The sequence below is a fragment of the Lonchura striata genome, chromosome 9 (assembly GCF_046129695.1).
Source record: "Lonchura striata isolate bLonStr1 chromosome 9, bLonStr1.mat, whole genome shotgun sequence".
Classification (NCBI taxonomy): Eukaryota; Metazoa; Chordata; class Aves; order Passeriformes; family Estrildidae; genus Lonchura; species Lonchura striata.
The window spans coordinates 743,287-770,688 of record NC_134611.1 but is presented as its reverse complement, the minus strand read 5'-3'; the positions used below and the strand labels follow the sequence as shown (position 1 = coordinate 770,688).

Genomic DNA, 27,402 nt, shown 5'->3' with positions numbered 1-27,402 from the left:
CATCAGTCTGGATGGGTTCACTTTTGCCTTTGTGCATTTTGTGTGTTCCCCTGACCAGAGAGAGCCGATGTCTGGAGGAGGTCACAGCAAATGAAGGGGATGCCTTGTTCTGGGGGGGGTGAAGAACTCTGCGTGGAGCTGGCTCTGAATCCTGGTTTTCTTGCTTTGTGATGCCAGGCTCCCTGTTCTCCCTGCCTCTCTTGCTACACCCCATGGTGCTGCTCCCCAGGAATCCTCAGAAGGACTTTGCTCTCTGCTCTGCTTCCCTGGTCTCCATTCTGAGTGGGAGCACTTTAGATTGTCCCACTTTAGTGGGAGCACTTTAGATTGTGTGAGGGATCACTGTCCCTTTTGGGACACGCAGTGGCAAGGGTTCTTCCAGACACTTGTGATAATGGAGTGAAATCCACATTTCTGTGACTTTTGAGGTAGAAGTCTTTCTCCCTCCTCTCTTTAATCTATCAGAAAAAGGTGGAATAAGAGCCAGTGGCTGTGAGCAAAAGCCAGACATGCATTCAGAGGAGGTAGGAAACACATTTTTTAGCTGTGAGATGCTGTGTAATCACTAGCAATAACTCCAAAGGAGAGCACTGGCTGCTGCATCCATGAATGTCTGGAAGCCCTTTTGGAAGAGCAGCTTTTGTCAGGCATGAATTATTGGTCTCAGCAGTGGGGTGACTGGGTGAAATGCTATGGCTGAGTCTCACACAGAAACTGAGGAGCTGGGCTCTGGCTGAGGGACAGGAGCTGTGCTGCACGATCCCATGTCAGGGATGCTCCTGCCAGGAAATCAGAACACAGGACCAGATGGACAACACAGATCCACTTGGTACGAGTCTGTTTACAGGTTTGAACCAAAACATAGCAAGAAACACAACAGGAAAGCAATGTCCTCATCTCTGATCATAACTCAGGCCCTTATGTGAGCCAGCTGCCACACAGTTATGGGACAATCCCCTCTCCAAAATCCCACTGTTAGGAATAGCAGAGATAGGAAAGCCTCTGCAGGGCTGTGAAGGGCAAACATCAGCCACGGGAATAGCCCAACTTTCTCTTGTATTTCAGGACCTCTTTGGAGTTCACTGCAGCTCTGAAGGCAACAAGCCTTCACACAGTGTGTGATTTCTGCTATTCCTGGCCAGGTTGAGGCTCTGAGTGAGCAGTTCCTCCTGTAGCTGCAACCCTGCCAGCTCCAGGAAAAATGAGGAAAACAGGGAGAGCTGCAAATCTAATCAGTGGTGGGAAGAGGGATAAATGTGCTCAGCATCCTCGTGCAGAGCATCTCTGAAGTGGTGGGGTGAGCTCCTGGGGGGGGGATCAGAGGTGGCTGTGCAGGGCTGGCACCAAGGGAAGGGAGCAGAAGGGTTTGCAGGGTCGGGATGATCAGAGCAGTCGCCCGTCCCCTGCATCCACACTCTGCTGCCCATTCAGTTGTCACCAGCAGGGAAAGAGCTGCTAGACCAGGAATGCCCAAAGAGCTGCAGAAGGGCACCTCTTCCAGGCAGCTTCATAAAACAAAGCCCTCGTGGCTGGTTCTCTGCTCCAGCACTGAGCCCATGGCAGTGGGAGCCTTTCTCCACCTGGCTGCCATGGTCATTTTCCAGCCATGCTCGGTGTTTGTGGACATGTGGTCACGGATGTGCTGCTGGCCAAGGAGCACAAGTCATGGAGGTTTCCAAATGTGCTCTGTTCCTAGAAGGGACATTAAGTAAAAAATGTGCCGAGAAATGGTTTGGCAAATGGTTTGGTTTGGAGAAATTACACTTTCCTTTGGTATGATTAATAACGGGGATGTGGGGGAAAGATCAAAATACTGCTTTAAAACTTTGCTAGGCTGAGCCATGTTCAAAACTCAGTCTGGGTGTGAAAATTCAGGTGGTCTCAGAATTTGTCCCAGATCCTCCAAGCAGGATTTAAGCTTCTGAATCAATCCTGGTGCCTCCCTTAGCACATGAGACCTGCCACAGGCAGAGCCATGGCTGCAGCTCCAGGGTGTTGGCTGCCACCACGTAGTGCCCACATACATCTGGTTACATGTCACAGCTGACACAGGGACTGGGAGAATCCTGTCTGTCCTGCAGAGACCATCCCTGGAGACCACCATCATCTTTGCCCAGGTCCTTCTGAAAACAGGGGTTTTCACCTTGATGATCAGGAGGTACCACAAGGTAGGAATGGGAATAGGATCATTCTTAACTCTCTGATGTGGATGGAATTTGCTGCAGGATTCTCTTTTGGGGCATCTTCTTTGTAAAGAGAAAAATTCTTGCACACCTGGTGTGCAAGAGAGAGGTGAGTACCTCCTGGGGAAAATGCCCACCCTGGCCTCAGCCTGTCCTGTTGCTTGTTTTGAGAGGGTTGAGGTGATGCTCAACCCGCTGGAGTCAGGGATGTTGTCATTAGCTGACAGCAGAAGCTGCTGGGGGAGCAGCACTGGTCTGTCCTCTAACAGTGTTTGTTGACAGTCACAAGAGCCAAAGAGAAGAGGACCTTCCTATCTGAAAATGTAGCCCAGCACCTCTCAAGTGAATTGCTTCTACATCAAGAAATGCAGACCCCGTTTGAATGCAGCAGGCAGAGAACTTCTGTTAGTTCTGGCCGGATAGGGGAAGCCTTCTCGAAATTGAAACAATTATGGAGAAAGCAGATGCATTGGGTAAATACTTTGTTTCTGTGTTTCGTTTAAAAGTAGCATCTGAGTTGCAGGAGGAAAAAAAAAAAAAAAAAAGAGAGAGAGAGATTTTAAAAGCCTCCAAGCCTCCAAAAGGCAGGGTATCTCTTAGTTTGAAATCTCTTTTTTTTCCTCCCGGATTTTGTGCGGTAGAGCTTTCGAAGCCCCGAGGAAGTCAGCTCTGAACAGGCTTTTAAAATGGAGAGCTGGCAAGCATGGGTTGGTGCCAGTGCCCCGTGCCCTGCGCGCTGGGCAGGGATGGTGCTGCGGGAGATGTGGGAGATGCAGAGGGGCTTTTCTGCTCTTCTGGTGCCATCTACTGGCCCAAGCCCACAGGAAGGTCTGTGGCAGCGGGGTCTGGAACACGGATGGCCGGGGTGGGGTGGCCAGTGTCCCCCCAAAGCGGGGGATGCATTCCCTCCCTGCATGGCACACAGGTATAGGTGATGCTGCACTCCCAATCATCTCCATCTCGGCTTTCTCCACAATTCGTAGTTAAAAACACCAAAATCTGGAGCTTGGTCTGCTCAGTCAGCTCCTCCAGTGCTGGTCTGACCAGGAAGGTGGTGGGGGGGTTATGTGGAGGTGGCAGTGCTGCTCCTGCCACTGTGCACCTCCAGGGATGCCCATGGAGCAACCTGGGCTGAGCTCTGCTGGCATTTTCCTTTGTTCTGTTAGAGCAGCAGTGTGAGACTCTGGGTTCCTGTGTCTTGTAAAAGCTTGGGCTCACCCAGCTGCTTGGTCTTTTCTGCTGACATTAATAATCGTCTTTCTTTTTACTGAGCCACCAAGTTTTCAAAAAACTAATAGGAGCTGAATTACCTTCACGATTTCTGTTCAAATGGTCAAAACACGGTTGAAACTGGCCAATTCCTCAAAAACTGCCATGAGGTCAGAGGCAAAGAGTGCATTGCATTGTAAGCATTTCCCCTGGTGAGCCAGTTGAAACCAGCTGGGAAAGCTGGGCTGCCCTTCTGGAAGGCAGCTCGAGGGATTTGGGATTTGAGGGCACCCCCTGCTCTCCGAACACCCAGCTCCTGTGAGCTCTGCCCCATGGCTTCTTCTCCATTGCTGCCTCTCTCCTGCTTGCCACACATCCCCGAGGAGAGGATGTCCTTATGTCCTTGTGTCCTTGTGTCCTTGTGTCCTTGTGTCCTTGTGTCCTTGTGTCCTTGTGGCTGCTTCAGAGGGCTTTGAGCAAGGCACAGCCGGCCCTGAGCTCAGCCAGCACAGGGAGCAGGGAGGGTGGGAAGCCAGGAGAGAGGGACAGATCTTTGATAGGGTTTTCCAGCAGCTTTTCCCTCTTTTTTGATTTTGCAGTTTAAGGGCAAGACGCACAGCGGGAGATGGTGCAGCAGCAGCATCTCTGCTCGAGCAAACAGGAGGCATTTTCCCTCCTCTAAGCCCTTTGGTTACTATCAGTAGCAGCTTCTAAAGTGTTTGGGTTTCAAGCCTTTGACAATGATTTCCTTATTTCCTCTGATGATTTCAGAGAAGTCAAAGCCATTTCTGTGTGAAAACTGGAAGCATGGGGAGTAGGTGGAAGTGAGACAGGCTGGTCCCAGTAACCAGGGCTGCCTGCTGGGACAGGACTCCCCAAAGCTGTCTGGGCAGTTGCAGGGATTTGGTGTTGTTCTGGGACAGCCTGGCCTGTTTCAGCCAGTGTTGGTGGAGCTATGGGGCAGATCTGGGATTAGGGTGGCCTTCTCTGTGGGCATGGCTCTGGAGGAGTGCAGCAGCAGGGCTCCTGGGGCAGGCACTGAGGATGGGACACCTGATTTTGGCCATAGGCTGGCAGGTAACGAGGAAAGGCTACAACCCATGCCCAGGACTGAGGGGTTTGGTGTTTTATCACCTCTGTGCCCAGGTGGTACATTCCATAAAACTGCCAGAACAACTGAGAAGCAAATGCCTGACCAACAGAAGAGGTTTGTGGAAGAAATCTGTAGTTTGTATCACAGCCTGGGCTCAGCAAGCAAGAGGACTTGAAGTCAGCTCTGCATAAATGATAATCTTTGGGAGTACTTCAGCTCCCCTGAGCAGAGTCCTGTTAGTCAGAACCAAATGTAATATTTGTTTTAGTAACTCATCCATCCTTCACCAGGGATAAGTTTTCCAGCTTAAAAGGAGGTTTTCATCTCCAGCTCCTGTAAGGCTTCTAATGCTGGGACCTGATTTGGTTGAAATGCAACTTGGGTTTACTTTGCGTGGAGACTTGGGGTTTTCTTCCTGTTGGTTTTGATTCAGGAAAGTGTCTCTGTTCATCAGGGGGCACTTAAACCATCTGGTGAGTAAAAGCAGAGTGTGAGCTGGGAGTGGTCGCTGTGAGCTGGGCAGGATCCGTGGCAGCGGATGACAGCGGCTGGATGCGCTGCTTCCCGTCAGAGGTTGGGAAATAAAACAGGATTCCGGGACACTCATCTGATGATGTTGGCTTGGGAGAGCAAATTAAAAGGCCTTTTTTTTCCTCTAGAGGACTCCAGGGTCTGCTTTCCAGGCTCTGCCCTATAGAAATTGCCATCTGACTTGTGGGCCGGGAAATGGCTGAGATTTTCCTGTGCATTGTCTCAAGTTGAGTGTTTCAGCCTTTAGTTCTGTGCCCGACTGGGAGTGGCTAGAGCAACACCTGGCTCTGCAGGAGGATTTAACTGACACACTTCAGCTTTTAAAACAAAACAACTGACTAATGACAGGCCATTACTGCCAGGATGCTGGCTTTTGCCTGCTTCACGAAACAGAGTGCCCAGAGCCTTTATGGGAACACTGTCACTTACTACCTGAATGTGCCACGCCAGCACAGCAAGAGCAAAGCCCACTCTCAGCGCTGCTGTGACTCCTTGAAGGATCGTGGCTTTTAATTATCTATTTTATTTTTATTGTAGGATTCAGATTCTGGGGTTGTGTTAAAACCTGGGCTGAAAAAAGCACAACTCTGCCAGTGCGTGGACGGCGGAAGGGTGAGACTCGGCCAGCTTTAAGGTTAAAAAGGAGCAGAGAATGCAGCGAGAGAAGGCACAGCCAGTCTGGAGCCTGTGTCGATGCTGATCTCCAGCGGGGGCAGGAGCACAGTTTTGGGAGGATCCAGCTTAGCACGCGTGAATATTTAGGTTGGTCCTGCTCTGGCTGCTCCTGCTGTGCATGAACAGCTCTGAGTGGCACAACCATGGCAAAGCTCTCCCTTCTCCCCAGTCCTGGAAAGACTCACAGACACACTGAATTTGAAGCCAGGTGACAATTGCTGGCCTTGCAGGAGCAGGGGTTAACTGGTGTGGTCTGGGTTTTACAGGTGCTGGAGTGGGCAGGCTGCATGCCACAGGCTGCAGCTGCCTGCAAAAGGACTTGTTTTCCCCTTTCTTCTCTTTTGGTGCTGCACAAGTCCTGTGGATGGCTAAATCTCCTTCCAGGACAAGGTAGACAAAGGGCATCTGCCCAATAAACCCCTGTCTCTGTAGGTCTGGTGTAGGAAACAGAAAAGCTTTTGCCAAGCAGAGGGATGTGAATGTTTTACCGAGCAGGCTCCAGGTTTGTGGCAGGAAAACAGAGCTCAGGCTGACCTCTCTGGAGCCCCCTTTGAGAGCCAGGGTGGAGACTGTTTCTGGACTGTGAGAATCCCTGTCACTTTTTCCAGGTTAACTAAAGATAGCCCCGGTGCAGTGCAGGCAGCCAGCGATGGCCTTTCCCTTCCCCAGGCTCCTGTGTGCACCCCGCATTCATCCCGAGCAAACACCAGCAGGAATTCCCAGCTTGGAGCTCTCCTTTTCCAGAGCCTGAGTGGAAAAAAAGCTTGAGGGCTTGAGGAGTTTGGTGGCAGAGCTCTTTCCTCCTCCCAGGGAGGTGGGAATAATCCAGGAACAGGGAAGGGAGGCTGCCTTTTGTCCTGGCTTGTGGCTGAGTTGTGCAGGATCAGGAGGTGATGGAGCTCCCAAACCTCCACGCTGTTGACCTCAGTCTATCCCAGCTGACCATCCAGACTGGAGGAATGGGAGGTTTCCCTCATATTCCTCTTAAAGTTAACGAGCTGTGGGGCGAATGAGCTCGGGGTATCTTTGCAGCCTGCTTAGAGCTTAGCAGCCATCAGCTTAGCAAGGAGCCAGCTCGCTGTGTCCCAAGCCCTGTGGCTGAGCTTGGCAGCGAGCTGGAGAGTTGAGGAGAGGGATATGGCCAGTCCCAAGCCAGGCAGCAGCCTCCTGAGAAGGGGCAGGAAGTGCTGAATTCCCAATCCCCCCGCTGGACCGGCAGCTCGTGCCCAGCATTGTCGCCGAGCGCGCTTGCAGCGTTTTATGGGGAATAATCTGTTGTCATCAAAGCCCCTGGCAAATTCCATACTTTCTGCAGCTGATGCTAAATAAGTCTTTTGAAGGTTGTAATTTCTCGTTTAACCGATGCCAGTTGCGAATACTTTGTGTTGAGGAATAACCCCTTAGTGCCAAATAAAATACAGTGGAAGTCTGTGGCGTGTTTTTCAGCGTATTGTTAGTTACAGCCCTCCTGACAGAGCACATTCTATGCTGAAGATAAATGCTTGGGAGTCTCTTGCCAATTTATGTCCAAAAGGGCTTTTCTTGGATGTCCTCCTCTCTGTGGAAAATGCTTTTCTGTTTTTCCAGCAAACATTTAATGAGCTGTGCTTAAAAGAAAAAGAGAGCCTATTTCAGGACCAGCCCGTCGTGCTTTAATTCTCTCCCAGCTGGTTTGGGGTTCTTTGGGTGCTCTGATCTTTGTTACACCATGCTGCATGGCAGTGGGCTTTGTGTAGCAATTTGCATCTTCCAGGGCCAGCGTGGGGGATGTTTCAGTGCACCCAGCACCACTCTGAGTGTCCCTCGAGCCTGGGGTGGAAGGACATTTGGAGCTGACCTGTACCAGAAAACCCAGGCTCTGTCCAGGTTGTAGGTACAGTCGTTGGCACATCAGGATGCTGATGGATTCCCATGAAGGAATTGAATTCAATCTGTGGTTCCAGGGGAGCCTGGAAAGTTGGTGGGAGTGGGATGGGCTGTGGGGCCACTTGGAGGACGTGCCCACAGGCACCTGGGCTAGTGCTGGCCCGTGGCCAGGAGCCTCTGGTTGCTCACAGCTGCTCCCTGGTTCCAGCTCAGCATGTCCAGCGCCTGGCTGGGCCCGGGGGCTGGCCAGAGAGGACATTCAGCTGGCCATCCCTGGTCCCCTCTTCTGGGAGATGTGTGGAGAGCGGCATGGAGAGGGAGAGGGAGAGGGAGAGGGAGAGGGAGAGGGAGAGGGAGAGGGAGAGGGAGAGGGAGAGGGAGAGGGAGAGGGAGAGGGAGAGGGAGAGGGAGAGGGAGAGGGAGAGGGAAGAAGCCACCTCTGACAGGGAACCACCTGCACACTTGCTCACAGGACCAGAGAGCTTGGTGGAGATTTCCTAAGTAAAGTTGAAGGCTCTTGAGGTTTTTGTGAGCAGCCAGGAGCAGCTGGGCTTTCTTTCCTAGGGATGAGGTGGTTTCTGAAGTTCCCTTGAGGGGTGCTGCAGTGAAGCAGAGAGAAAACCCATCCCATGGATGCTTCTGTCTAAATCTAAGTCCCAGGTGTGGGGTCAGTAGGACAGTGAGGCTGAGGGAGGTTCTGTGACCTGAGGCTCTGTGCCCTGCTAGCAGTGGGAAATGGGGCTGCAGGACTCACCAGCTATCACTTGTGCATGCAGCTGAAATGAAACAGCTGCTCTGTGTTCCTTTATACCACACACTGAAAGTGGTTTCATTACTTGCTGTTCTTTTCTTTTCTCTGCTGTGAAGGTCAACAGCGTGAATGTAATGCCAATGTATCCCATTTGTGATTTATTTGGAGGTGATTTGTTTTTGTCTGCACCCCTCTAGACATGGGGCTGCTGCATGTGTTGTGAGCAGAGACAGTCCACCTCTACTCCAGGGCAATATGGAATTTTCATGTGCTTTTTGACCTACACGAGCCCTGGCACACCTTCCTCTAGCTTGCTTTGAGGACCTCTGAGGGTGGAGAAATTGTGTAACTCACACTAATCTCACCCCTGCGGTCTTGAATCTGGTGGAAGGTAATTTGCTTATTTCAGGGCAGTTTTGATGTGGATGGGTTTAAATCTGCACTTCCATACGGTGTTAAATGTGGCCCTGAGGCTAAGCTCTCTCTAAATATTCTTAAACATTGTTTCTCCAGTGAAAAACATCACCTCACTCCCAAAGGTTTTTTTGAGTAGTATTTTGATTATTTGGAGAACATTTTTTCCTACATTTCCATTGCAAATCATATTCACATATCAGTGTTTCTTGGCTTAAAAATACTTTATACCCGATTTACTTTATTTTTACTTTAGTTGTTAGCAAAAAATATTTAATGAAATAATAAATTATTTTGCCAGAGGGTTGATAAAGAAAATCTAAGATTTCATCCTGCACGTATGGAGAAATCTGTTTAAAAACTTTTCATTAAACATAATGGCATTTCTGGACATAAGTAACACTGGGAAGTTTGAAAAAATGCCCATGCTAACAGGCTGGGGGACAGGAATTTGCTGTATTTGACAGGCTGGATGTGAGAAGGATGCAGCACTGCAAATTCGGCAGCACAGCCTTGCCAATGTGTCTAGACAGCCCATCTCTATGGGGGAGAGAAAAGCTTATTTCTTGGAGCTGCTCCAGTGAGACCAGACCACTTCTGGTCTCCTTTATCCATGGAGACTTTCCATCCAGGCTTGGGGTTTGTGCTGAGCTGGCTCAGCCCTGGTGGCTGATGATGCATGTGAACTGATTTCGGAGAGCTGTTCAACCTTTTGCTGGTCTTGAGGTGCTGCTGGCTAGGTGAGGATGTGGCTGGTCTGGCAGTGGATGTGATTCATTAGCTAGAGGGCTTAAATTGTGTTAAATTTTTGCAAAAGCAGCAGCAGCTTTCTGCTAACCCTGCACCAGACCAAAAGCAGGGTTTTGTGGCTGAGCTATCCACATTTCTGCACAGGACCCCTAATTGTCCAGTCCTCCAGGTTAGAGTATCTGACATTTCAGGCACATGAAGGGGAGGAATAAACAGATGTCCTATAATATATTCATCACCCAGAGGCAAAAATTATTACTCCACATTAAGGATTGTAATTTCCAACATATCCTTTGTGGGCCTCAATTCACGGGAACCCTCATAATCATTATTTTGCCTCCTCTGCTGGGAGTTGTGCTTTTCAAACTGCGGTGAACTCTGGAAAGACAGGGCTTTCCATTCTTCAGCTTTCTGATTTCAGATTTCTGGATGATTGTTCCACTCTGGCAAGGAACCATTCAAAATACATTCCAAAATATTCATCATTCCAGCAGGCTAAGAAACATAAGATGTAGCAATTTATTAGCTAATGTGAAATGCATTCGCCGTCCAGAAGAGGCAGAGGATGGAGAGGGGTCTGAGCCTGATTTCCCTTTGCGTCCTGCAGAGCTGGGGTGTGGAGCATCCGGAGCCCATGGTCTGTCCCATCTGCCTTCCTGTTTTGCTGGATGTCCAACAAAAATCTCCCAGACAGCAGCCTCCTTGTCCCTTCTCCTTAGAAGAGCAGGTTTTCACTGTGGACCTGGGAAGGAGAAAGTTGTTCTAAAATGCCCTACATGCTCTGATCCCTTTGCCTCCTGCAGCAACTGTTAAGGTCCTTTATCCCCCACCCAAGGAGTGTGCTCCTGGTTGGGATGCTCAGCCCTTGCAAAAGGCAGGTGGGCTGGATGCTGAGAGCCAGGCTCAAGTTATGTTATTTCTGGACCTTGGATGCCATCGTTTTTCCAGTTGTGATCAAGAGGGACCCATAAAATCCATTAGCAGTAAAAAAAAATGGATTTCTAAGTAAAGCTTTGCAGCGGCTCCAGTCCAGTTTGCTCGGGAAGGGGTGGTGGTGGTCCAATTTCCTTGAAACACATTTGCTCTTGGATGCTAATGAAAGGGGAGCACAGCCTTTGGAGAGCCCGTTGCCGTGTTCTCGCCGCCGTTCTCGCCTCCCCTGCTCCTGGCCCGTGGCGCCCTGTGGTCCTGGCACAGCCATTCCATGCCATGCCCTTTGCAGTGCTGGATATTCCAGGAATACACAGATGAAATATCCATTGGGAGCAGTGTTCCTGCCTACCAGAGGAGCCAGCTGGCGTGTGCATCCCACTGGTCATCATCAGTCTGTTTGTGTAGGTCCCACATAGCAAAACACCCATGCAAGTGAATTTCCAGATCCAGTCGGGATGGCTGTTGGATAATGGCACTTCTCAGCAGCACAGTGGGGACCTGGATGAGCAGACACTCATGGAGCCACTCAGCTTGAGTCAGTCTTTCCCCCTGAGAGGAGCTTGCTGGGGAGTTTTTGCAAGACTCTTGTGGCTGCCACAGCATTTGGAAATGAGCCAGCTGAAATGCCAAGTGGTTCATCTGCAAGGGATATGTGGACTGGAAAAAAATCCCCCCCAGAGCAGCTCTTTTCTGTCTACACAAAAACCCTTTCTTTTTTCTTCCCTCACCCTCCTTTTTATTTTTGCACTAGTCAGCTTGTTGCAAAAATATCTGATTTTCCTTAGTTGAAAGCTTTTCTAGCTGAAGTTCATGACGATTTTTTGGCCACTTTTTCTAAATGCGAGAATAAATTTATTAAAAGCAGAGTTGCCCAGAGTTCAGGTGCCAGATCTTTGCTTCACGGCTTCCACCTGTTCATGATTCATGGCAAGCTGTGGGTCTGGGGGATACGTAAAGAGAAGGGGACACTAGGAAAATCCAGCAGGGGAGCAGGTGGAAATAACACCGTGTGGCTTTGGCATAACGTGTAACCCCACGGAGCTCACTTCAGGGGGATATGAGTATGGAAAGTAGATTAGTAACCCGTCTGTCCTAATTGCAGTGGTGCTTGTTGCCGATGTCTTTGAGGCAGCCTGTGGGGCACATCCAGGTGGATGTGGATATTGGCCTTCCTGATGCTTCAGCCTGCTCCTGCATGGAAAGGGTTAATTGCACAGCCCAACAGTGGTGGCTCTGGAGGACACTCTGAGCTGATGTGCTGGTTTGGAGCACACCACGTGTGCATGAAAGGGAGCAGTGTCCCACAGCTTGGCTGTTCAAGTCTTTGGAGAAGGGAAGGGAAAGGGTGCTGGCCAGGAAAGGAGAAATTTTTATTAAGGGTTTGTTCTTTTTTTTCTGGAATGAACTGCGGCAGGGAGGGGATCAAGAACGTGGAGAGGCATCTTTGGGAGTGAGAAGATACCGATGGAGCAGGGCGGAGGTTGGGAAGTTTGATCTGTGCTGAATTGATGCCATTCCTGAGATGAAACATCGGGAGCTGATGGGGAGAGGTGTTGGAAGCCAAACCCCTGACCTTGCAAGGCCGTGAGTTCACAGGCGTTCAAGCACTGATCCAGATCTCAGACTGATGCCTCAGGTTTTAGCTTTTCTATTTTTCAGATTCTGTGCTGCTTTAGTGTGTGGCTCTGGGCTTCATATTAAGGGATGGTGGCTCTCTGCACAGACCAGGGAGACAAAACAATTCCTTCTCCAGCTGGGGACCAAGGACAAATGATCCAGATCTCAGGCCCAAGAGCACAAACAACGTGGGCTGAAGAGAGAAAAACAAGCAGGGTGGGACTTCATGGGCTAAAGCTGGAATGGGACAATGAACTTCAATATGCAAATGGACCAGAACTTACAAAAGTTAGAGACCCCGTGTGCGGTCGTGCATTTTGTGATCATTTTGGTTTATCTTGAGGCCTCCTAATAAATCCCTGCTTTATTCTTTATTCCAGCCTCTGTTCTAGGTCAGCCTTCACAAGCAGTGAGGAGGCTGTGGAGGCCGAGAGGCTCTCGGGGAGCTCTGGAGGTCACAGTGGCACCGTGGCACTCAGTGCTGTGCTGGGACATTCGGGGTGTGACACTTTGGGGTTGGTGGTGGGGTTTGGCCGGCGCAGCTCTGCGAGTGCATTCCCACTCCGGTGTCTCTGCAGCGTGGGGCTGATCTGAAGGGGGACATGGGGGAGCTCAGCCCCCTTGGATCCCGTCCCCTCCCGAGCGTGGTGCATCCACCCTGCTGGATCTCTGCCATGGCCTGGTGGTTTGGTCTCTTTGTCAGTTACAAAGTGCAGTCTCACAGAACATGATTTGCCGCTGGCAGGCTTTTAAATGCATGTGTTTGCTTTTGATTATGTCTGTTGTTTTTTGGTTTTTTTTTTTTTTTTTAATTAATTTTCCAAGGATCAATGTGGTAATGCATATAAAAATTACAATATGTAAAACAAAGTATAAAAGCATACAAGGAATTCCAAACACATAACATACTGTGCCTTGGAGCTTATGAGATCCATACAGTGCTTATTGTATTATGGGAACACTCTGACCCCAAGACCCGTCGGAAAGGCTTGTTAGAAGAGCAGGACTAAGCCATGTGCCTTATGAGCTGTAGGATGCCCAGAAGAAAAACTAGTGAATATAAAAGCAGAACTGTTGCAGGAGAACTCAGAATGGTCTGTGGGATGTAGGGGGACTTTCCATGGCTTTGTAGCAATTTCTGCGGAGGATATAAACTTCTGCTCCCGCAAATGTTGTTCTCCCAATAATTAACACTTAATGTTAAGGCTTTCCAGTGAGGTTCTCTGGATTTCCATGGGGTAATGATTACTCCTTTTTTCCCCCCCCCAAATATAATTCATCTGTCAGCTCCAGCAAGTGGGAACATTGAAGTAGTTAGAGAAAGCTCACATCCTAGCTGCTGTAACTGCCCATGTGCTCCACAGGTTGCCACCAGATGAGAGGCAGAGCACCAGAGCTGAAACCACCCTGAAAAGGAGTTCTGGCTTACTTTTGCCTTAGGATAGGGCTCTTGGCTTCTCATGCTGCCCTGTCTGTGGATCAGGAGGAGGACAGGTTGGGATTTTGATGGGACCCTATCCCTGCAGACCAGAACATGGGGAAAGCCTCTGCACTCAAGTTTGGGTGAAGACTGCATGCTGGAAACTCTTTTCAGGAGCTTGGAGGCATCTATAGGTTCTCCACCTGGAAAGTGACAACCCCAAGACCTCATTCTAGGGACCAAGAGTCACTGCCTGTGCTGTGCCTTGAATCCCACCTGGGAATGTCTCCTTTGGCCACAGTGCAGCTGGGAGCTCCCTCTGCTCAGGCCACTGTCCTGAAGGACAGCCTGGCAGGCAGAGCCAAGTGCAACAGGGTGATGCCTTGAGAGGCTACCTAGAACAGAGGCTAGTCAGTGCTAAAGGAATAAAGTAGGGATTTATTAAAAAGGCCTTCAAAGGATAGAGGGCTCTCCCTGCTATCCACGCAGCAGCCGTTCACAGCTCTGTAATGATCTGTAATTGTGTGCAGGCAGCTAAAAATCACCCTGATAGGTCCCACATTGCAGACACTTCAGAGAGGAACTGCTGTAGCCCCACGGGTAACGCTGAAAATATGCATGTTTTTCTGTTTAATGTTAAAACTCAGGTTTGGTATGAAAAACTCGGTGTCACCTTCCTGAAGCTTCGTGCTCATGCACAGAACTACTTCTTATTTATGTGCAAAACTTGAACCTGACTGAGAGATAATCACAAGAGATGGCTCGTAAAGGAAATAGAGCATCTGTTTCTTTGTTACATTTTTTTTTTCTGTGTTCCTGGTGCTCTTAACAAGACTGGAACTTTGGATACTTGCATTTTCTCTGTAATTGAAATAATTTGAACATTAAGACAGTGCAGGGGAAAAAAGCAAGCAGCAGAGGTTAGGGAAAAAGCTCAGCTAGTGTTGTGTAATGAGAGGAAAATGATAGTTTAAAAATCTCTATAGTCTGACCTATACTCAGAATAAAAACCTGCTCTTATCACTTGTACTTGTACTTGTACCACTTATCACTGGGCTTGGTATCACTGCTGTACTGAAGGACATGACTTAATAGGCGTCTCCTACCTTAAGATATTTACTTTTATTTAAGTGTTATCTTCATTCCATATTGCCTTCACTTGTGCTGGCTGCTGTGGGGTCCTTGCATGTTCTCCACATAACATTTGTGTGCCCTGAAGTCAAACCTTGTTTCCATTCTGAAACGCTTTTCTTGCGCGCAGAAATACGCATGAGCTGGAATTCGTTCTCTCCTGGGAGATTTTAGAAAGAAAGATTCTTCAGGCAGCTCTGGGCATGAAATCTTATCCATTTATGTGCCCCTGCCCTTCTTCTGTCCCTGCTCACATCTGCAAAGACAATGGATGCTGCTGCTGGACAGCGAGCCCTCGGGAGGAGCGGGGTGGAAAAGCGAGTGAGCCTTGTGGCACATCAGTGGGGCTTTGTCACCGTGTGGGTTTCGTGTGTTCCCATTCCTCTGCTTGGAGCCTTGCTTTTGCTTTGATGAAACATTTCGGGTCTGGGTTTTGATTTTGGATATTTTATGATGCCAGTTGACAAAGCTGCCCTGCTCGCAAAGTCTTGGAATGTTTTGGAGGGATGTCATGAATCGAAAGCAAAGCAGAGCGTGGGTAAAACTGGACTGGGAGTGTGTGATGGGCTGTAAACTGGATGGCTGATGTTGGGGAGAGGAGCCTGCCCAGAGCTGGGGGAACACCCAGAAATATTTCTATTCAAGCTTCATGAAATTTAAGTTTAAACCAAATTAAAAACCATGTTCTTTTCCCTTCTATTCTGCCTTTTCCTTTCTTTCTCCACCAATCTGAATAAAACTTTCTCTTTCATTTGCTTGCAGTGTTTTGTTGGGGTTTTTTTTGTTTTTTGTTTTTTTTTTTTTTGTATTTTAAGGGTTTTGAGTTGTTGTCTTTTTAATTTATAGGGTTTTTTTTTTTTTCCACTGTGAAATCATTTGTCTTGCTTGTTCTTAAATCTGTGTTCAAATGTTAGCTTCTTATTTTGAAGGTTGTGATTAGAGTGTGAGTCCTTATTTTCTTCCTGGAATCCTTTCTTATTTTACAGTTTCTATAACTGATGTGACAAATCTTTGCTGCCTTACCATACATTATACTGTGGTTAAGTGTCTCTGTCCCTCCCTTAATTAAATCCAGTGGTTTACTTTTGATTCAGATCCGATTAATGAACTATAATAGCTGGCTCTTGACTTAATAGAACTGGTCAAAACTTTTCCAAACTGCCCACACAATGTAAATCCCATCTGAAAATTAGCTTTTTTCTGACCTGGAATGAATGCAAATATGCGCAAGCATTCCTGCAAACTGGAAATCTAAAATATGTTGTGGTTGTAAATATTGATGAAAAAATACCAATCTTGAAACTCCTACGTAGGCATTTCATTCTCAACTCTGATTTTTTTTTCAATTTAATTTAATTTAATTTAATCTAATTTAATTTAATGTTTGGATTTTTTTTTAACTTAATTGGGCTTTTTTAATTTTCAATGTGGCATTCCAAGAGGAGCTGCCTAGCAGTGCCCCAGCAATAGTTACAGGCACTGGGACAGACATTGTGCAGTGAGGAGAACAGATTGCAGTGTCTGCAAGTGTGGATCTGCCTCGCTGCAAGAGGAAAAAAGAATAGGGTGTTTCATGCTGAATCATTTAGGAGCACTTGAAAATGCTTTGGTGCACTTGTGTATGACACCAGGACCTGCAAGTTATGGGGAAAGGTAGAAATAACACAGGAAAACGCAAATGTGGAAACAGGAAACGTGGTCCCAGCATGGAAGGCTGGGATTTGGCAATGAAATTCCCAGATTTTCCAGCACTGGGTTCCTGAGAGGAGAATGCACATTTCGACCTCTCTGCGAGGCACATTTGCACACCGCTCAGCTTTTGAGAACGCCTCGTGTAAGAAAATTTTTCTGATTAAAAGAACCTTGATGAAAGACTTCTGACCTACCTAAAAAGCTTTAGAGCTGTTTCCCTCTCCTCGCCGTTTCTGCTGACTCCAGTCACTCATGCTGTCAACACTGTTTAGGAATACCATTTTTCAGGAATACCATTTTTCAGGAATACCATTTTTCAGGGTTCAGGGTTGTTTCCTGATAAGGAAACATTGTCAGAGAAGAAGGAACACGGTGCTGACATGCTGGAGGCAGCCCGGAGCGCTGTGAGCAAGATGACATTGGCAGGCAGGCTGGGTTTAGGTGTGTGCAGCCCCTCCTTAGCAGCATATGGCAAGACACAAGGATTGACCAACCCCGTGCTACTCTGCATTAATATCCTGCTATTATTTTTTTTTTTTCCCTGCTGCCCACATCGCTCCTGTTGACATTTGGATCTCGCGCGCTCCAGAGGTGCGGCGACAGGAGATCCCAAAATTCCACGGCTCCCTGTGGCAGGTCCTGCTTTGCTGTCACCTCCACGCAGCTCTGTCCTGGAAAAAGGGGGTGACTGACATCCCTGCTCCGTGGCAGCCCAGGCTGGGGTGCTTGAGGCAGCGGTGACCCAGCCATGAGTCACCCAGCACGGACACTTTCCGTCCCCCAGCCCGGCTATTTTTGGGTTTTGGGCTCAGTAATTACGAGGTGAGCTGTGAATCACTGGCGTCTCGCTTTACGCCGGGAGGAAACCAGGCAAATTATGCTAACGTGCTTGGCAGGGGGAATTCTTGTTCTCCGGTGTTCTACAGACTTTGGCCCTTCTCCTCGCTCCCCAGAGGGATGTGCTCACCCTTCCTCATGTGTAGCTGTCACGCAGGACCCAGCAAGGGCCAGACTCGCGTTCCCTCCAGCCGGGTGTTGTGTTCTGGGCAGAAATGATGCTTCAGAGGCTTGGATAGGATTCTGAAGGGGTCCCAAAGGCTTTGATTGATTTGTTCATATGCTCTGCATAGACAGGGTTTAGATTAGAAAATGGCATGAAGTGGGTAACTCCAAAGGAGGCCGTGTTGTCTTTGGGCTCTCCAGCAGCTGGTCTTGCAGCGTTTGTGGCATTTGGAGGGACGTTTGTGCCCTGAGGCTCTGTTTGCTGTGTTGTGTGGTGCACAGCAGCACAGCTATGTCGAAACTTGCCAGCAGAGCCAGGGGGAAATAGCTGACCCTTTTTGAGAAGGGTTTGGTGATGAGTCAAGAGAGGGACACACAGGGGTTTTCTTCTTCTTTATAGGGGATGGACCCTGGGACAGTGTTAAACCCTCCAGCGGGGAGAAATGTGTGCAGGGAGTTCTGCACAAGCAGCAGTTCAATCCCATCCCTCTGCTCCACCGCTTTGCTTCCCACCACCTGAGCTGATAGATTCACCTGTAGCCCTGCTTTGATTCATTCCTACATGCCTTTGTTTTCCTTGCACATTCCTGCCTCTGCCAGCCCCTTTCCAGCTCAGCTTTACAACTCAGCATTCCTGTTAAAAACTAGTTCCAAACACTTCCTCTTGGAAATGGAAAAACCAAGGGTGTGTTCTTGCACCCAGGGATCCCCAGGCTGGAAAGGAGCCTTCATCAGGATCCTCAGGGGATCATCAGGCTGTTGGAGGAGGATTAGGGATGGAGGCATTGTAAACCTGAAGGAATTTGAAAACCATGCTTTAATTTAAGAGGAATGTCCTTTTGTTCTCAAATGGATGGGCCTTGCTCTGAAGGTGTACAGGTGCAGGAACTGGTACCAGATGGGCTGTGAAAAGCAACACAAACAAGTGGTGAGGACAGCAATTGCAGACTCTAATTTCCTTGTCAGCCTGTGCCTAACATACCCCCTGGAGAAGAGGGGGATAAGAGGAGCTGTCATATTTGCACATGGCAAAAGGAGTAACTGTTTAGAGGTTGTTCTCCATCTGTACATAGCAGGTCAAGCCCTGGCACTCTCAGTGGTGACACTGTCACCTGGGCCAAGATGTACAGTGATGAACTTAAAATATGATTCACTAGCTTATGCACTTTTATGGATTCAGATATTAATGCACTTTAATGCTGACATGAATATTGGCTCAGGTTCCCCCAGGGTAATGTGGATTTTTTGGTGGCACCCCACACATGCTGGCATGATGCAGATGTGGTGATTAATTTCTGAGTAAATGCAAACCAGGTGAAAAAGAATATGTGCTCTTATGGGTGGTTGTTCAACACCTTGCTGGGCTCAGCAAGGCAAGGAGGATGCTGCAGAGGGCACAGCTGCTCCTCACTAGCAGTGTCCAAAAGTGTGCTCTTACCCCAGAGAGCTGTGTTACGTCCCGGTCAGAGCAGTCCTTGGAAATCTGAAGCAGAGAGAACAGGGCTTTGTGATTCTTTGCCATCAGAAGAGATTTCCGGGATTTTCAGGAGTGGGGAGATGCATTTTGGGCTTTTTTTTTTTTTTTTTTTTTTTGCTGCTTTTTAGAGATAAGGAAGCTGAGACCTGGGGTAGCTTAAGAGATCCGGCACAAGTCTTATACAGTGGAATTAAAAAATAAATGCTTGGGATCAGTGCACTTTCCATCTCCTCTTTATGTGGGGACTAACAGAGTGTGGTTAACCTGTGGGGTTAAAACTGTGCAAGCCCCTTCCTAAACCCTTTCCCTCTTGAAACCATTGAGGTCGTTCACCCCGTGGCTGCGGATTTCTCGTGGCTTTCTCACTTTTCACATCCCCAATTGTCTCTCCTAGATGATCAGCTGAACTCAGAAGAGAAGAAGAAAAGAAAGCAGAGGAGGAACAGGACTACCTTCAACAGCAGCCAGCTGCAGGCACTAGAGAGGGTCTTTGAGAGGACACACTACCCCGACGCCTTCGTACGGGAAGACCTCGCACGCAGAGTCAACCTCACTGAGGCCAGAGTTCAGGTAATGCCACGGCTCACACCCGGCACACCTCACCTGGGGGATCATCAGGGCTCTCCAGAGAGGCAGCAGAAGTCCTTGAGGTCTGTGTGGCACACAAGGGTCACCAAGCTCCTGCCTTGAGGGAGACTGCCAGGCCTGACCTGCCGCCCCGTTCACCAGCTGCCTGCTCAGGTGTGTCCATATGGCCAAGATGTTGGATGCTCAGGCTGCTGATGTTGCCTCGAGCTCTCAGCCTGCAGGCCTGCACCTTCTGCAGGTCGAAGCAGACCGTGGAACACGGCGTGTTGGGCAGCACTGCCAGACCTTGCTGCCATCGCCCGTGTCCCTCAGGCAGCCCCTCACCCAAGGGCTTGGCCAGAGCAGGCACCAGGATTATGCCACCCCTCGGGTTCCCAGGTGCTGGAACTCAAAACGTCTCTCAGACATTTTTAGAGGTTCCAGGCCTTGGTCAGAAGCATTTTAGACCCTGGCAGGCAGCTGCAAACAGCTGTGATTTTGAGTTTGAGCCATGGAAGTTACCAACTTTGGAGGTGGAACAAGCAGTCACGAAGGGTTAGATAGGATAGTAAAAGTAGTTACAAAACAGAGGGGAATTTTTTTTAGTATTGTACAGGGGGTTTTAACACTTGTACAGGGGGGTTTTTACTTTGTACATGGGGGTCAGAAGTTCTAGGATGGAGGAAACTGGGCTGATCCTGTTCTTCCTCCTTCTTTTTCCTTGCCTCCATGTTTTTGGTGATGTTGGCACTCACAGATTGGTTTAGAGTAGAAAAGCACTTTGTAATATAGGTAGTAGGTTTTGGGGGAAAACCATAAACATGTAACACGTAATATATCATATAAAAGAGAGCAGCAGCCCTGGGCGGGGGGAGAGAAGAAGAAGACAGCAGTCAGAGAGGATGTCAGGGTGTGTGTGTGCCTCTGCCTGAGCTGCTGAGCAAACCACAGCAGCGTGAGAAGAAAATCTTTTAGATAACTAACAATAAACTGCCTTGAGACCGAACAGCAAGAGCCTGTGCAGTTTTTCTTTGGAAGCACGGGTTGGAGGAGGAATTTCCCCACCACATGGGACCCCAGAGCAAGGGGGGGGCTCCCACACCCAGGGGCAGCCAGGGAAGCAGGCAGCTCTCCCAGAGCCCGCAGGGCACGGTGCCACAGGGGTGGGCGAGCGGCAGAGCCGGTTGTGACGGCTGGTGGCCCCGCTGTCCCCGCTGCAGGTGTGGTTCCAGAACCGGAGAGCCAAGTTCCGCCGGAACGAGAGGGCCATGCTGGCCAGCAAGAACGCCTCTCTGCTCAAATCCTACTCAGGGGACGTGACGGCCGTGGAGCAGCCCATAGTACCTCGCCCCGCCCCGAGACCCACCGACTATCTCTCCTGGGGGACCGCCTCGCCCTACAGGTGAGTGGGGGACTGTGCTGACCATCCCAAAAGCGGCCCTCAGACAGCTCTGATGCAGCCACGGCTGGAGGATCCAGCACTCTGACCATCCACTGCTTTAACTCACCTGTTCCCTCCCTATCTCCTCGCCTGTTTTACACTGTGGTCCCAGCTCAGAGTCACTGTGTCTTTCTGGCAGCTTCTTTTCTGGGGGGGCTCTCTCTGCACATTCAGGGAATTTTGAAAGATGTTCAGGTAGACATACATGGAAACAGAAGGTTTTCCCCAGTGCCTCTGGTTTATAGCGAGGAGGAAACCTTTCCGTGGGACAGAGATCCAGGAGAGGGAGGCTCAGCCAGCAGACAGTGTCCAGAAGAGGGAGTTCTGTGTCTGTCCCGTGGCACTCACTGCTTGGGATGCCAGCAAGGGCTGGGAGCTCACTGCATCCCTGTGGAGCAGAGCTCTCAGCACTGGGCTGGTGAGAGCGCTGGGCACTTTCTTCCTATTGCCTGAGCACAGTCTGTGTGTGAATGTTGCACTGTGGCTTGCCTGCATGAAGGGCCAGGTGACAGACTGGTGCTCAGTGTCCAGCTCCCGTGGTCGGTGCTGCTTAAGGGATGGCAGGAAAGGAGCATGGCTGTGGCAAGCCCAGCCTCAGAGGATCTGGGATGTCCATGCACATCACAGGCCTCCCTGTCCTCTCTGTGCCATTCCTGGCTCTGCAGGAGCTGGGTGTGGGCTCAAGATCCACAGGATGTGTTGGTTTGTGGGGAGCCAGCTGGCTCACAGGCAGTTAAAAATGAGGTTGGCGGGTGTTTTTTAGCACAGTGGCTTCATTGTTGGTCGGGACCATGAAGCCTTTGGCTGGATTTCTTCCTGTTCATCTGGCCTGGTCACTGCCAGCTTCCCACTGCCTGCCAGGAGTCCTGCACAGGACCTCTCTTGCTGGGTCACCTTGACCCTCTTTTTGCTCCAAGCATTGTTTGCACAGTAAGAGCTGCAAACACATGGTCTGGTCATCCTGCTCGTTCTGTGGGGTCCTCCTCATCCACCCTGTATGTCCAGAAGAACAAGCCACAGACCCACCCACTCCTGGTATGGAAAAGGATGCTTTTGGTGGCCACCAGCTTCATCTTAGAAATGGCCCTTATCCTTTGGATTTTTTTTTTTTTTGAAGGCTGCTCTCTGTGAAAATCCTTCTTTTAGGGATTAAGGCTTCCTCCCTGTGCAGTGTTGCTTGGTGTAGCATTCTGGGGAGGTGGGCTCAGGGGAGGGAAGCGAGTTCCTTCCCCAGCCCAGTGAGACTGCACTGGTCACAGTACCAGACCCCTGTTCAATGCTCATGGCTTATTTCTACCTCTCACACTCCTGAGAAGAGATTCTCCCTCCCGAGCTGATGTTTACACAGGGAGCTTCATAATCACTGCTAGGAGAAGGCCCTGCAAAGGTAACTCCCAAGGGTGCCCTGGGAAGGGCTGTCTGAGGTCACTTGGAGCACCTGGGATGTGCTAACCTGGGGAAGGGACAGCCTTAGGGATGGTTTTCCAGCCCCTCAGCTCCAGGCTGTGCCTATCCACAGAGACACACCTTCCCCTTGCCTTGTCTGCAGCCAAGATGTTTCAGCAAAGGCAAAGCAGGCTGGAGTGGCACCCTCCCACTGTCCTGCACTGGCAGAGGAGCACAAAGCAGCTGCTGCCCACACTGTGGGGTGCACAGGATCCTCAGGCACTCCCTGCTCCCCAGGGTTTCTGATCCTACTCATCATCTCTTGGCAATCACGTTCACCTGAAAGGGACAGGTTCATTAAAGCTTTGCAGTAAAGTCATGCAAATATTCCAATAGTGAAACCCTCCAGCCATGTGGAGTGTTTGCATGGCCCCCTGCTCCCTCCCCATCTTTCCAGTGATTTATTAAAAAATATGGATATTGATCTAGTACTGATATTCAACTGTGACAGACAAAAACTCTCTAACAGTATAAAGTTAGAAAGTGTGTGTTTACTGTGTGTAGGATCACTCCCAAATCCACACTGCAGCTTCCAAGTGATTACAGAGTCTTTTTATCCATACAAGTATTGAATACCCAAAATACAAATACATATTCATCATTTTGGTACATCCCATTCCTCGCTTTGTATGCTGATCACTCCAAAAGCCATTCAGCATGCGTGGTTTGTCCCTTGAAATGGGTCGGTGTCCCTTTCATGGGGAGGGGTCCCAAAATGAGGAAGTCAATGAAGTCTTCCTCCTTCTGACCTTTCTACCTTTTCAATGCAAATATGACAAATGAACTCTTGGTAGAACTCCCATTCCTTGTCTTCAATTGGTTTCAGAACAGAGGAGGACACAATTGTCTGATGTTCCTAAAAGCTGTTTGTCAGTCTCTATATTCTTCATTATAAACCCAGCTAACTAAACATTATGCTAACAAGCAATCAGTTATTAGTTAACTACTAACTCTTAACTTCATCAAGGACTACTCATTTATTATTATTATTTTAATTAATTCTAATAAGGCTTAGTTCTAACTAAAATCTTAAATTCCTTAAAGTTTATGTTTCACCAGCAGTGCTGTAGCAGCCCCTGATTAGCAGCCACTCCTGGGGAGGACCTGGAGCAGCGTGGCCAGGGCTGGTTTTACTCTCAGATCTGGAAAAAGTTTTCAATCCATGTGTTTATTCTCCAAATACATTCAGCCACAGGTCAACCAAAGCTATTTGCAGATCTCTGTCACGCAGACAGCCAAGAAGATACCGTGCTTTTTTTGAAGTTGAGAAATGTTTTACTTAGGCATTTTTTAGCATAGGTTCTTAAGAAAATAAGACTGGCAGCCTGCACTTCCCACTCCAGCAACCTTTGGCTCCACGGGCCACTGAAAACCTTATTTGAAAGAAGGATTTTAGGCCTCAGAAACACGATGCTCCTCTGTGTTTCGTGAAAGCAGACAGCTGAGTGGAGGAAGATTTTTCTCTCCCTGAATGGGGTGGAGGGAGGGGGCAGCAGGGTGACTTCAACCCTTATTAGACTCTGGAGAGTCTCTGGAGCAAGCCTCAAGCTGTTCTGGTGTTTGGACACAGCCTTCTTGTGCACTGCTCCTGCTGGAATAACTTGATGAAAGAAAGCACTTCTAATCCCTGGTTTAGCAGGGATTTCACTGGGCATCAGTAAGTGAAATCATCTTCCCCACACCTCTGGGGAGCTGGGAGCCTGAGGCTCCCAGGAGTTTCAGCCCAGACTTGGCCAGCAGCCTGGCTTGAATGGGGACAGTTTACAGCCCTGACTGAAAACCCCTGTTTTAATCTAGTTCAGAGTAGCCTTAAAGGTCTCCAAACTTCTTCCAGCTCAAAAACATGGGAGAGATGCACCCTGTAGAAGCTGATGGGCATGGGGGCTTAGGTAGCCACCACGTTTAGACCTTGTGGAGCTTTGCACCCTCCTGCAGGCAGCACCTGGGGGTGAGGAGAGCAACCTGCCCAGCCATGGAGAGGAAATGAGGGGGTGCAGCTGGTTGAGAAGAGCTCCAGAAACACACATCCACGTGTTCTGGATGCTGCTGAAATGCTGACATTCCCTGGTCTGGATCTGCTGCAGACTGAGGATTCACACAGCACTGGGTGGCAGATAAACTCCTGGGAGGTCAGAACTTTGGGGTGAGCAGGCACAGCTCCAGCCTCCAGCCTGGATCTGTGCAGCAGGTGTCTGTGTCCTTGCAGGGATATTTGCTGTTGCAAAGGCATTTCCAGTTGTGGAGTTCAGTGCTGGAATTTTTTTTTTTTTTTTTTTTTTTTTTAAGACAGAAAAAGGAAAATACAAAAAGACAAAAAACCCCAACCCATCTTGGTTTTGGTGGTTTTTTTTTGTCTGTGGATGGAGCAGAGCATTTCCCAGAGCCTCAGCTGTGAGCCACCAGGCAGGCAGATGGGAAAGGTCAGCACCAGAGCTGAGCTGGCCTCCAGCAGAGCATTTGGGCTTTCCTCCTGAACATTCTCTGCTAAATGGATACCTCTAGTTCATGTGGTGCTTCTCAACTGGTTTTGGTTTGTGGACCCATGTAAAAGGAAATGCAGCAAATACTTTGCTGGGTTTTGGGGAGTTGGCAGGGGGAGCTGCTTTTCACAGAAACCCATGGGACACATGGATTAAACAAGTTTTCTAGTGGTCAGGAAAGCAGCTTTGCAGATTTTTTTGGTAGCATAAGAAAGGAGCTGGAGATCTTTGTTCAGCCTCTGCTGTCAGAAGTGAGGTTTTTCATTAATAAAGTTTGAAGGGAGAAAAAGTGGTTTATGTTTTGGGTTTTTTCCTTCAGCATTTAGGACATGTTCTTTATAATCAGCTGAAGTTTTGAGGGGGGGAATAATGTGGAAATTTTCATTCCAAAAGGCTGAAATGAGAAAACATCCCAACTGTTGAAATGGGTTTTTCCCAGAATGTTTCTTTAATGTAACATGTGTTTCAGAAGTGACGTGATTTCACAGGCTGTAAAACCAGAAATTGGTCTCATCAAAAAGACATTGCTTCCAGTGGGAATACTTTTAAGGACAATGGTCTAACTGGCAGGCTGACCTCATTGCAAACCTTTTTTTGGGTTAGAAAATAGGAAGTGGAAATTTTTCCTGTTGACTTCAGCCAGTTTTGGTGCTGGGTAAATGAACAGCAGGGGAAAGATTTACTGGGGTGTTAAATAAGGGGAGTGGTAATTCCCTGCTGACACCACACCAGGAGTACATCCCACAGGTATGGAAAAAACCAGGGTTTGGGCTCTGCTGTGGTTTGGAGGCCATGTCTGACGTGATGTTTCTCTTTCCATCCCTCAGTGCCATGGCCACCTACTCTGCCACGTGTACCAACACCAGCCCGGCGCAGGGCATGAACATGGCCAACAGTATTGCCAACCTGAGACTGAAGGCAAAGGAATATAGTTTACAGAGGAATCAGGTGCCCACAGTCAATTAACGACTGGGGCAGCTGCCTTGCAGAAGGAGAAAACACAACAGCACCCGTCCTGCTTCGCAACCTGTCTGTGCTGAAAGAATAAAAAAAGAGAAAAAGAGAACACCAAAAAAAAACCACAATAAAAATAAAAGAGAAAAAAAAGAAAAAATAATAATAAATAAAAAAAAAAAAAGCCAACCCTCACCTAGAACTGAACACAGGGAGCAAACTGAACCTGTGAGTGATAAGGTTCCTCCTTCCTTTTGGGATAATGCCACCATTTTTTTTTATTCTTGTTATCGTCGGGTTTATTGCTTCTGCTCAATATACTACGAGCTTCTTCAGTAAAGGACAGTCTCACCCTTGCTGGTTTCCATTTTTTTACTGCAAAAAGAAACCTCTGCCAATCTCAGCCCACGGACGAGTGCCACCACCAGCACGCTGAGGTGCAAAGCTTGCTCATCCCCCCGCTGCCCCAGCTCACCCTAGGAGGAGAATTTGTTTGGTCACCAATTTCCATGATATCCACCCGACCTTCATCCCTCCAGTCCCTTGTGCCACAGAGGCAGCACATTCCTATCAGTCTGCCAGAAGCCCATTTAATGCAGCGAGATGGATTCCTGCTGTCTGAATTGCCTGGAAAAGCTCCTTGGGCTCTGCAGAGCTCCATTGTCTTGCTGAGTACTCCCAGCACTGCTGCCTCAAGAAGCCAAAGAAGAGAGCAAAGCCAGCGTGGGTGTGTGAGCAGGGGGAGTGTAGCAGGGGGATCTCTGTAGTGCCAAGAACAGGACTGTCAGGACACTCCTTTCTATGCCTTACAGTTTGTGCCACAGGGAAAGGCGTTGTCCAGATGCATTTGTTTTATATATACTGTATATATTTATATATATAAGATAATACATGCAAGCTTGGTTGGTGTTTTTTATTAAACAAAATAAAACCCGTTGAAAACGCTCGGGATGTTTGTGCTGCATCCAGGTGGAGCTGTGCATTGAAATTCCAGGCACAGCCCCTCTCAGCCTTGGCAGAGCTCTTCCCTGCAGCCTTGGGCAGCTCTGGGAAAGGCAGCTCATGTCCTCCCGTGAGAAACCCCAAAGAAGAGGTGCTGGAGGGAGCCACGCTCCTCTCTGCAGATTTTCCCCATGGGCAGCTGCACAGAACACAACGAGGAGCTCCTCTGCAGCCAGACTGGTTCATGTGGCTTTTGGGAACACGCAGGGATATCCCCAGGGAAAGTCCCTCTGGGCACGAGTGTTGTCTCATCAGAGAGCATCCCACCAAAGATCCCTTAACACTGCTCACTCAGCCTTGTCCTATAGCCTTAACCATTTCCCCTACCTGCTGTCCTCCCTCTGGGCTCTGGAGACCTAATTAGGACCTAATTAATTTATCTCCATGAAGAATAGAGGAGATGCAGCCCAAAAGGCATTTCTTCCACGCAAACATCCTGGGGAAATTAGGATCTTTCTCCTTGCTGGTGATGCCTGTCTCTCCTGCCTGGGGGAGGAGGGGGTTGATTTATGACAAACAGCACTTGTGTCCAAACTGAGATGGACAATGCCATGGAAAAGCCCTGAAGGCAGCAGAGATACTCCATGCTCCAGGCTGCACCATCAGGGAAGGAGAATAAAGCTGAGCCATGAGAAATTCTTCTGGTAGAGTGGCTTAGATCTGCAGCCTGGTGTTTGCTGCAGGCACACTGGGCATATGTAGATGTCTGACAGTGGGCTTTGATTGTCTAAAACAGCATGTTGCAGGAAATAAGGAATAAATCTCTTT

At 48.9% G+C, this 27,402-nt stretch overlaps 1 protein-coding gene across 1 annotated transcript in view; it reads left to right on the top strand.

The window, feature by feature from the left end:
- The window catches only part of PRRX1 (paired related homeobox 1), a 37,876-nt gene extending 11,292 nt beyond the window's left edge, over nt 1-26,584 (top strand). The window contains exons 2-4 of the mRNA XM_021545810.2: nt 19,139-19,314; nt 20,532-20,713; nt 25,506-26,584. Coding sequence (XP_021401485.1) covers nt 19,139-19,314; nt 20,532-20,713; nt 25,506-25,644 — 497 coding nt within the window. The 3' untranslated portion in view covers nt 25,645-26,584. The remainder of the gene's footprint in view (nt 1-19,138; nt 19,315-20,531; nt 20,714-25,505) is intronic.
- Nucleotides 26,585-27,402: the final 818 nt, after the last annotated feature.